We start from the raw sequence: 12,106 nt of genomic DNA, 5'->3' as shown, positions 1-12,106 counted from the left end.
TCCCGAATGCAGCAGTTGGATCTGTGATTCAAGGTTTTCTCACTTTCTTCGAGGTTAATCACACAATTTTATATATATGGTAGAGTATATATTATTTTAATTTTTATACTGACATTATTATATGGACACTCTTCTACATACACACTGATTTCTCTTTAGTTCGGGTACGTATCTCACGTTTCTGAGAAGTCTATCCACCCCATCATACATCTTGATTCTTATAGAGCCTACTCCTTTGATTTTATAGGCCTTATTATTTCCTCAGAGAACCAAGCCATTTTCAGATTCTTGAAGATCTTCAAACAAGGATTTTTGCGGGCACATATGGAATGGACAACCTGAGTCTAAGATCCATCCATCGCATGGGCCTTGATCTGTGACTACCAATACCTCTGCGGATTCATAACCATCGTAAGCAATTGATATTTCCCCCACATCTAAAGATTTATCAGGATGCCTCTTTCTTTTCTCGGGGCAATCTCTTTTGAAATGGCCCTTCTTATGGCATATAAAGCATTTAAGTTTCCCTTGGCTTCGAGATCTTGGTCTATTCTTGAAGTTTCTTGATTCTCGTTTCTCAGTTCTTCCTCTGACATTTAGACTTTCACCAAGTTTATCACCATTTGCTTGAATTATTTTCTGCAATTCCTTGGATTTTAAAGCCGATTGGACCTCTTCGAGGGTGATCGTTTGTTCTCTCCCATACAACATCGCATCTCGGAAGTTCTCATAGGATCTTGGGAGGGCATTTAACAATATCAGAGCCTTTTCTTCATCCTCGAGCTTTACTTCAATGTTCTCAAGATCATCTACAATTTTTGTGTATCCTTCAATCTGATCTTCAATATTGGAATCATGGTGTATCTTAAATGAGTATAATCTTTGTTTCATGTATAATGATTCTCCAATGACTTGGTCATGTATAGACTTTCCAGCTTTGCCCACACAGCAGTTGCTGATTTCTCCCTCGCCACTTCTCGAAGAGGTTTGTCTCCCAAACAAAGTATTATTGCGTTATGTGCCTTTTCCAGAATTTCATCCATGTATCTAATAGTACTTGACATCTCTTCTATTTTCTTGAAAGCTTTGAAAAGGCCCTGTTGGATGAAGATGGCTCCCATCTTGATTCTCCACAGTGAGAAATCATTCTTGCCGGTGACTTTTTCTATTTCACTCTTCATCGATCTCATTGATCCTTTTGAGATTCTGTATCGGACGGCGCCACTTGTTAGTTTTTAATGCGTATTACTTCTATATGTGTGTTCTTGTATGAAATGTGCTCAAGAAGTGTGGGGACCCAGACGCTAATTCCAATTTTAATCATTCTTAGGAATTATTCAAACGATTATAATACACAGGGTCTAAATTTTTTTTTAAAATACAATGAGGAAACGTAATGTAAATCAATCTGAATTACATATTAAGCATAAACATACAAGTCTTGTATTGTCTACGATAATTCAACTAGGTTCAATTACATATCAGCACTGAAACCTAATTTAATTCCGAGCCCGGATCTCCACGCTAACTAGTCCTGCCTCGTTCTCTTCTTGACCCTGATCTCGTCCCACCTGTTTTCATGCACACATACAAACAAGACAATAGCCGGATAACTCCAGTGAGAATAAATCCCAGTATAAACAATGTATATATATGCATTTCATATAAACCATATAAAAGCATCAAACCGATATCTAAAACATGTAACATAATCAGAAACATGAGTTAATATCAAACTATCAATCATACTCTTGTACATGTATCAATCAGAAACATGACTCAATAAACAACTCTGAATCACACTCTGTGACTCTTAAAACTCTGACTCGACTCGTCTTAATCTAGGGATCCCGATCTGAATAAGAACGCAACGTTCTCCCATCTAATTTGCCCCAGCTAGATGGTGGTACGTTCTTAGTCCCAGACTTTGACTGTCTATATCGAACATCTGTAATAGGAGTCGGTCTTCTCCTCAGTATATCGATATGTATATCCAAAAGTCCAGTGACTTGGCGGTTCTGCCATTGTGTTTCTACCAAAGACTAGGTGGATCTGCCCAATGACTACTCTGACAATGTGTAATGGACCAGTGATCATTCTGCCACAATCTGGCCCTTCTGTCAGCGACTCTCGCTCAATCGCTATCTACTGTTTTCTGCTTTCAATAAATCAATAAAATCAGCATACTCATTCAAATAACATAACGGTATGAAAACAATAACATACAAGTATGTGGTTTTAGGGAAACCCAAGTTAAATCTAACTCGAGTCGCATCTCCCTATTAACATTGATTTATACTTTTCTCTTCTCGGTCTGACGAAGTCGAAGTCTCATATTCAAATCTGTCCATGACAATCTGACCATGACAATATCGAATAATCACGATATCAATATACATTTTCGAATCAATACTGGATATATTCAGAACTCAATCAAATTCTATTTCAACGGCGTAATTGCACAATAACGATATACCCAGTAATAACATATCTATCAGATATCGATCCCAATATCTCAGAATCAATGATAATACAATTCTGATCTTCAATCTCAATCAATACTGAATCTAATCGAAATCCATTTACTGATGTTTCGACGGTATAGCAATAAAATCTCAATATTCTCGTCAATACAATATTAACAGATATCAGGCTCAACTCATAATCAATACCAAACTCAAACCAATACATGTACTTATCACTATTTCATTTCAGTACATATTGATGGCATAATGGCGTAGTTTCTCGATACCGGTCAACTCAAACAACAATAATCAAATCTCAACAATGCATAATCGATACCATATCATCACAATAACTCATACTCCTCAACAACATCAATCCACAGGCTCAAAATCTGTATAATCATACACATATATGCTGGAATTTCATAACAATCACATATCCTATCCGTTCTTTGATTCGATTGCGAATAAACGTTGCTTATAATCATAAGAACATATAATCTCACTCATATCCAAATTTCCCCAACATCTAAAATTCAAACCATCTAGGAAATGAATAAAACTTACATGCTCTTAAAGTGCTTGGTGAGAGCAACACAAATTTGAACTTGGATTGAAAATAGGATGAATATATATTGCACAAGTTAAATTCTAAGCTACAAGAAACTTGAAGGAATTCTGAAGCTTTCTCGGTGGTCTGATTCTTAAGGACGAAGGAATGAAGACCAGAAGATATATATCTTGCATGGTGAGGAACACATGGCTTATTCTTTGTTCAACACGCCAAACCGCGGGTGTGCTATCGTCCAGACTGCGGGTGCGCTACGCTTACGGCACCACATCCAAAAATTCAGAAATAGCGACCGCAGGTGCGCTCAGTCATGTATCGTGGGTGCGGTGACCTCACTGTAGCAACACCGCGGGTGCGCTCTGTCTGGCACCGCGGGTGCGGTGTCTTCTGTAACCAAAAACGTACCCTACTGCCCAACCATCGCGGGTGCGGTATATTTCTTGGCGTGGGCGCGGGGCGCGGTCATGATTCCGCCGCGGGTGCACTCACCCTACGGCCCAAATTCAACATTTCATGTGCAACCCAACCGCGGGTGCACTGTCTTTTGGACCGTGGGTGCACTGGCCTTGCTGTCTCACCAATACATTTTTGCAACTAAACTCGAATTGCAACGTCGCTTCTTCGGCCTTCGATGACTACATCAAATCATACATTCATACTTCCTGATTACCAATACTCAAATCTCGGGCCTTACAAGAAGATAACGTGGTTAGGTCGTTTCACAGATTACGTCCATGGGAGAAATAGCAGCCTTGTATATTCAACTCCAAGAATCTTAAAGTTACAATACAATCAATATTCTTCTGAAATAAAATCTTCAATCAAGCTTTGTTCCTTGATTCTCCAGAGAGCTCCCGCGCTTTTCTGTTGTATCTCTTTTCTTCTCGACTCTTGTTTTCTAGTGTGTGTGTTGGGTTGTGTCTTTGGCCCTTATATCCTTTACATACTTATATGTTTCCCCAATGGATCAAACCATCTTTTTTCCGGCCCATTTGTGTATTATTTCCAAGCCCACAAACTCATAGAAGAAACTCCCTTCCATTGGTAGGACCAAGCTTTGAGACACTTGTTAATAGAATCAATTTAAGTTAATTTGATTTGTTTATTTTGATATATTGAATATTAAATTTTAGAAAAATCGAACAATTTATTTCTATTCTCTATTTTCCTGAAATTTGAATGTGCTAAATGAATGAAAGTTTGCAGAAATATTTTTGTTTTATTTTTTTTATTCATGAATTTGTTATTTTGATAATTGATGATTTTGAATTTAGCTTTTGTACAATCACCAATCAATTCAGTTATGGTAAAATATTAATTGCCTATTGACACTTCAAAATAAAAACCATAAAATGGGTAGTCTTGGCAAACACTTCAATTGAAATACAGTAGGGAGAATTATTCCCACTTTTTGGAATGCAGTATCCAACCCCCTTCGAACAATTTGATTCAGACTTTCATGGGAGATTCACATCTAGTTCCAAAGAATACATACACGTAGAAGAAATGGAGGACAACTGGGGAGTAAAAGATCTGGAATGCAAATTGGAAACAAGGACATATATAGTCTCTGAAACGAATACCGCAATCTCAATTTGTATTCAAATATTTATTGCACATTTGATCCATCACAAAACGAAACAAAGAAGCAACACAAGCACACCACACCGAAACGACCTCGTAGACCAGTTAATAAACTTAACACACACAGTCCCAAAATGTTTTTCCTCATATAAGCGATCATAATATTGGAAAACCAACCCAAGCCAATCATATCAGCAAATAAAAGGAGCATCAGCATGATCATCACTGCAATAGAGCCCTGGACGTTGAGTAAAACCCTGTTTCTTCAATAGCTCCCTGGTCTTAAGAACCAGCTCTTTGTTACTCACTTCACCACCGGACTCCGAAAGTATAGACTGAATGGCATTGCTCAGAGCCCCATAAGCTTGGCTGGCATCACCCGAAGGTGTAGCGTCGGCTGATGTTTGGTCTGTTTGGCAGCCACTGATGAGAACGCCACTGTCAGGTAACCCCTTCTGCTTAACCCCTGCATATACTTCTTGTTTGCTGCCAACATGTGTTTCCAAGGCAGGTTTTGCATAGCCCTCGTCGTTTTGTTCAAGTTTCTGCTGCAGAAACTGCTGAGCCAAACCCCCCACAATTCCCAAAAACCCGCCACTTTCACCTCCTCCTTCTTGTCCTTGAAGTTTGGTGAAGATGATCTTCATAAACTTCTTAACCTTAGGACTCGAATCTTCCCCAAACAAGTCGAAAAGTGTTGGCCTCAGCTTGCCCACATCTATATCTTCCTTGCCGGTTTTTTGTTGGAGTATCTCTATGAGAGTTGATAGAGGTAAAGATTTGTTCTTTGTGTAGGCGTCCCCTGGTCCCTCTACTGTCTCTTTTTCTTCTTCCTCTTCTTCATGGTGTCGCCTATGGTGGCCACCAAAGCCTAATTCTTTTGGGATCTGAAAACCACGTGACTCAACGGCATCTTCAACTTGTCGACGCAAGAAGTTCTTGAATCCAGAGCCGGACCCACTGCCTCCTTCTTCACTATTTTCCTTGCAGCTCTCTCCAATCTGCTCTTTGGCCTCATCAATCAGACCTCCGCTGTGGCACGAATCTGACACGACGGTGATGTGACATCCCTCTGGTACTTTGTCGACCAATTCTCTGAAATCATCATCTGTTGGCACAAAAGAAGCAAGTGAGACCCTCCAAACTCAAATAGCCATTTTTTTCCGAACGCTAAAACTGGACTTGATATATTAATCAATTAGCAAAAACGGTCAATAACCCTCAGTTGCATAATCAAGGTTTAGATCTATGATTAAGATGTCATCTTGTATACCATTATATCTCAGACAAAAATCTTTGGAGCATAAAGAAACGAAACATTTCATTTGTAGAATGTCTTCTTCCACTAATGACTGCAGACCAGTTCTTTGAACTTACAAAAGGATCCAAGAAACCCAACTACCCGTTTTTTTTTCGTTTTTCATTGACCACAACTACAAAATCGATCAGTTTCAATAACTAACCCATGACTGATGACACCCTGTACACAGACAAGACAAGCTCACACTCAGTGCACGAAATAACGCATCAGATTCAGAAAGATCTGGATCTTACCAGTTATAAGATTCATGTCACAGGGAACAATGCACTCATCATAGCCAGTATCATCATCCTCCCCAGTCTCCGCCGGAAGACGCGTGCCGTGGCCACTGTAGTGCACAAAGAGAAAATCCCCAGGCTGAGCAGAATTCACCAGATTATCCAGAGCAGCACGAATATTCCGACCATTGGGTTGGGTGTAGGAATCATCAGTATCGATAAGCACAGTGATATCCTCCTCCGAGAACCCGAAACGCTCAACCAAACAACTGTACATTCGCTTAACATCATTGATGCATCCCTTCAACTCCGCCTTCGTACCCGGGTAATTACATCCGATCAAAACAGCCTTTTTCGCCATGATTTCAGCCTTTGGACCTGTGATCAAGATCGACTCTTCGCGGGTTATGTCCACAAAGAATTGAACCCTTGAAGATTTATTCTGGTGGGGAGTGGGAAGCGCTGCGATCTTTATGTGGATTTGTTGACAAATGCTTGAGGACAATAATGGATATTCATTTACTCGAGAAGTGGAAATGGGGAGAGCTTGGATTATGTGTGTATACTCCTCTGTTATCGCTGTCGGCATAGCGTGGCGTCCGGGTGTAGCGCGTGGGTCGTGACTCGTGTGTACACACGGGTGGACTAACTTTTTTAAGGGGAAAATTTTTTTAAACGGGAAATTCGAAAAATAAACATAATATTTTTTTAAAGAAGATTTTCGTGCATTTTAAATACATTCGAAAAGTAATTTTTTGAAAAAATAGTTGATTAGAGTTAAAAAAAAAATACTCTTATTTAATCACGAATTTATATTTATTTATGTGAGTTGATATTTACATTTTATTTTGTGTCGTCTACATTTCATTTTATGTGTCAAATTTATTGGTAAATGGAGTCCCAATAACAAAAAAATGAATTGTAATTGAATCTCAAACTCAAAAATTTTCAAATTGAGTCTTGATTAAGAAGGATTAATATTTACAAATTTTCACTTTTAATATTTAAATTATTTAAATTAAATAAGTTTTATAAATTTATATAAATTTTAGATGCGATATAATTTTATATCAAAGTATTCAGTTGGGGATTTTGTCAAAAACTCCCTATTTCCATTCTCAACTTCCTCTTTACTCCCTACCCTATAAAAACTTTGTTTCAACTCCCCATATCCTTCAAATTTCCAAGTTTGCCCTTATATCTTTATTTTAAATGATTGATTTCCTTTTTTGTAGTAAAAAGGCCCATCATGCTTCCGTAAAATAAATTGAATCTTTTACCTTTTTGACTAGAGTACCACCGGGTTGTATCCACCGTTTTTTACGAACTGCTCCTCACAGTCCAACCACACGATCGCAACCGATGGTTACTAAGCAGATTCCTTCAGCAATATTTAGCACAGCTCTAATTCGTTTCCTACCTTAGAGCGTACAGCAAAAGATCAAATTTTTGAAAATAATACATGATAGGGGCTAAGAGCAAAGATCTCTTTTATTCAAACACAAACATTTATTTATTACATAGTAACCTCCTATAGAGGAGGAGAAACTTGTTTTAGCTACTTATCGTAGCTGAACTCTTAACACACATAAAACTTGAAAGAAAATATTACAACCTTGTATGAAAGAAATGGAGAAAATATTTGATGATCTTCACTTCCTTCTTCCGGCTTTATTTATAGAAGGCTCTCTTCGGATTTGAAACTCGGATTTCAAATCTACATTAGCCTTTACAGCTTGCTTGGGGACCATGTAGTGGTTGAAGGGTCCCTGTCTAGATTATTAATCTGGACATCAACTTCTCATCCTCCTTTATCTCTTTTAGATACCATTGACGATGAGTTTCCAGGATATCGGCAGTAATTTCATCTTTTTTATACTCTTTGAAATGATTTACTAACCATTTAAGAGCTTCTGCCTCTTTCCTCTTGTATGTCAGCCTTCTTTTCAAAACTTTCAAATATACTCGATACATTTTTAAGTTTTGATTCTGGTATGTTAACTAGTTCTCATTCTGTCCTTATTTATGGATGAATTTTTGGGACCAGTTAATTTACTTTTTATTCATTGGATTCCTTTTGTGGTATCCAATGTGTCATCCACCATCTATTATTGATGGTCCATTTGTCCTTTTCCACTAATTAGTGGTTGTCTTGTTTCTACCACTCACATGGTAGTGGTCCTGCTTTATATAATGGAGGGTCACATGTCCCTTTTAATTTTGTCGAGGAATCTTCGGTTTTTTGTATCCTCGAGGAAAATGTGCATGTGGTCCTTCCCCACTTGTCCTTGCTTCGGTAAAATGTTTCCGATCAGATCTTGGTTTGAAACCTTTACCGAACTCTGGTTCTTTCTGTATTTGGCATTCAGAGCAGATGTTCTCCGACCATCTTCCTATGTGTGCCATATTACAGAACTTTCGGCGAGTCTCTTTGCTTGCCGGTAGCTTGCTGTTCCACAAGAGATTTCTTTTCTTTTCAAATAAATCTTCTGCGAAACTTGTTGTTTTTCCTGTCATGGTATTCAACAGAAATGATCCGTTCACTGAATGATTGTAGAACTTGAACGGAAACTTGACTTTGTCCATCTCAGTAAGACAGACCCATAAACCCCAAGCTCTTCTGGTAGAAATGTCATCTTCAGTGATTGAAGCAACCAGGGGTGTTTCTTCTGTTGGAGGATCCTTGATAAATTTTTGGACATTTGTATCCGGCCTCCTTAGCTTGATGAAATGAAAGGCTTCGTGAGAACCTTTCCCTGCTGGTTCTGGTGCTGCACTAAAGAAGTATAGCTCCAAAACATCTCCTCTGGACAAATAATCATTGTTTGCCCAAGTCTCGTGAACAGCTTCCTGGATCCACTTTGGTAAACCTGAGATTTCCGGAAAGCTGGGTGATGTAGTATAAACTGAGGCAAGAGCCCCAAATTCATACCAAGCTTTAACCTCCTTGGGATATGAATTAGGTTTCATCCATACCCTTGGATATTTTCCTGAAACATCAACCCTATTTGTAGCTGGGTTAATGCCAATACGTGTTTTTAATTTCTCCCAATTCTGCTGATAAACCTGAAATGGAGAAATTACACCTTCATTAGTACCAACCTTAGCTTTGCCTTTGTCAATACGAGGCCTAAGGTTGATCTCTCCCTCTTCAATCCCCGAGGTGAAGGGTTGACTTGAGGACTCAAGATAAGGATCAGGAGTCTCAATTTTTGTTTCAGCCGACTCATCTCGTGATGATCCCGACTTAACACTTGTGCAAGGGGTATTTGAATCCCCCGCTATAGGTATAGAGTCCTGTACTCGAAAACTCTCCATTTGAGAAACCAGTGGTCTCTCAATGCCCTGGAGGATAGGCCTTTGCGTTACAGACCATAACTGAGTATATGCCTGTAAACATCCTGTAATTCGATCAGAGACAATTCTCTTATCAGCTTGTTGTAGCCTTCCCGCAACTTCTGCGTTAACAGCTAACTTGTTGAACTCGGTTTGAAGCATTTCAAGGTGTTCCCTCAAATGCCTCTGCATCTTGATAATAGCATCAATGTCAATGTTGTCCATCTCTTGTTAAAAAATCTGCAAGAATATTTTCATGAGATTTTATTATCATAATATCAAAATATAATTTTGACATAAAGCTTGCCATCGTAATAATCTAGCCTTCTCCGGTTTAGACTCAATTCTATTCCTCAAAAAGGCTTTAACTTGAGTGTTATCAACTTTCAAAGTGAATTTCTTTGCAAGTAAAAATAATGGCCATTTTTCAAAAGCCCTCTTTACTGCATAAAATTCCTTTTCGTTGATATGCCATCTTATGGCTTCTGCATCTGAGAATAACCCACTACAATATCTGCATGGTTGTTCTCCATCTGGTGTGAGCTTCGTTAATACTGCAGCCCACCAATGATCACTGGCATCGGTATATAATACCAGATCATCTTCGTCTTGAGGAATAGCCATCTTTGGAAGATTTTTGCAAACCTTCTTTAAATGGATAAGTCCTTTTGTGTGTTCGTCTGTCCATATAAATCTAGCATCTTTTTTCAATAATGGACTGAACACCTTCCTGTGTTTTGCTAGGTTTTTAATAAACATCCCAGCAAAATTAACAACCCCTAAAAAACTTTGAAGTTGCTTCTTGTCTTTGAGATTTTCTGGAAAATTCTGCACTTTTTCTACTATGTGCTCTTGCAGAATTATTCCTGACTCATCGATTTCAATTCCTAGGAATTCAATCTTTCTTGTAGCAATGACTGCTTTCTTTTCAGATAAAACCAGTCCTTCTTTCTTGCAGACATTAGAGAAAATCTCCAAATGTTTAACATGTTCATTCATATCTTTGGATGCTATTAAAACATCGTCGATGTAAACAAACATAAACTTGAAATAATCTTTTAAAAGATTATCCATCTTTCTTTGAAATATTTGGGGTGAGTTAGCCAATCCCATTGGTAATACTTCCCAAATATAATGTCCTTGAGGTGTGGAGAAAGCTGTGAATTTCTTGCTTTCTTCCTGCATCCGAATCTGATAGAATCCAGACTTGCAATCAAATTTAGAGAATATCTTGGCATTGCGAATGCAACTAATCAAGTGTTCTCTACTAGGTATAAAATACCCATCAAACTTCAGAATCTTATTAATTTCTTGATAATTAATAACCAATCTGGGTTTTCCTCGTTTAATTTCACCATGGTTTCTTACCAGAAAACCTGGACTGCTATATGGTGACATACCTGCTTTGATTAATCCAAGGTCCAAATGTTCCTTGATTATAATCTGCATATCCCTTTGATCAATGATGTTCATTGGGATGGGTTTACAACGGACAAATTCATACTCTTTGCCTTCCTTGATCTTAAGGCAAGCCCTGAGTTGATTTCTGTCCCACCATGCCAAGGGATCTTCGTTATAATTTTCTTTGATCCTCTTCTTGACATCTTCCAGTGATACCTTAGATTCAAACTCTACTTCATTTGTGTGTAGAGTTATCTTAAGGCATTCTATATCTTCTGGTTGGAGTTCCTTATCTGCTCTTAACTGGAGCATTGTTTCTCCAAACTCTGGAATCCTTCATTTTTGGGTTCAGAAGTTTTCCTGAATCACCACGCTTGCTGCGAAACTGGATTGGCAATTTTCTGTAAAATGCCTCCCGAAGTCTCTGGACTATGATTTTGTGAGCACATGGTGTTGTGAATACTAATCTTCTAGTCTCATTTTCCTTGTACCAAGGTGTTTGTCCAGCACCGCCAATCATGATTTCAGTCATCTTAATCCCTTTACATAAGATTAAGATCCTTCTGGAAAAATCTCTTCCAGCAATCTTGGGTAATTCTTCTTCCAAATTATTTGGAAAAACTCCTCGTTTTGCTGTACATATTCCAGCGCCTGAATCAATATATGCAGCAAAGTATTCTGCCTTATATTATTCATACAACATTCCTACTGGAATGTATATGGAGAATGGACTTGTGGTCATTGGATTTTCCACATTTTATCTTCTGCCATAAACTCCATTCCATACTCTAGACGTTTCCAAGGTTTATGTTCCTCGAGAAACTCTAGCCCAAGAATCAATCGTTCTGATTCTTTTCCTGGAATTCCTTGAATATGAACCTCCAATTCTCCGATATTAATCAGTCCTTGGTAAGTTCCTATCATTGGTTGTTCCAAATAGTATATTGAATTACAAGGAAATTGATTCCTTTGTTTTGTAATATCAAATACTATTTCTACTTCCTTCCAACCTTCTGGGCATCTGAGCTTTCCTATTGTAGAAAAACTTTTCAGCTCCTGTTTGGTTTCTATGACAGGCTTTTTATCCCATCTGTAACTTGTAATTCTATCTCCTTGAAAAGATAGTCTTCTTGGTTCCAATCTAATACTTTGATTCCTCTGTAGAATTGGTTTGTCTTGGATCTGGATATCTGTTTCCTGTATTAAAGGA

General features: G+C 38.2%; 1 protein-coding gene across 1 annotated transcript; it reads right to left on the bottom strand.

The window, feature by feature from the left end:
- Positions 1–4,628: 4,628 nt before the first annotated feature.
- LOC140838864 (metacaspase-5-like) lies at positions 4,629–6,718 on the bottom strand. The gene is made up of 2 exons (XM_073205471.1): positions 6,175–6,718; positions 4,629–5,728 (listed from the first exon to the last, which is right to left on the bottom strand). The coding sequence occupies exons 1-2, from the start codon at positions 6,518–6,520 to the stop codon at positions 4,812–4,814; spliced, it is 1,263 nt and encodes a 420-aa protein (XP_073061572.1). The 5' UTR covers positions 6,521–6,718; the 3' UTR covers positions 4,629–4,811.
- Positions 6,719–12,106: the final 5,388 nt, after the last annotated feature.

This window comes from Primulina eburnea, chromosome 8 (assembly GCF_022965805.1).
Source record: "Primulina eburnea isolate SZY01 chromosome 8, ASM2296580v1, whole genome shotgun sequence".
NCBI classification, from domain to species: Eukaryota; Viridiplantae; Streptophyta; class Magnoliopsida; order Lamiales; family Gesneriaceae; genus Primulina; species Primulina eburnea.
The sequence above is the reverse complement of the archived record's forward strand: the minus strand, read 5'-3'. Positions and strand labels throughout refer to the sequence as shown.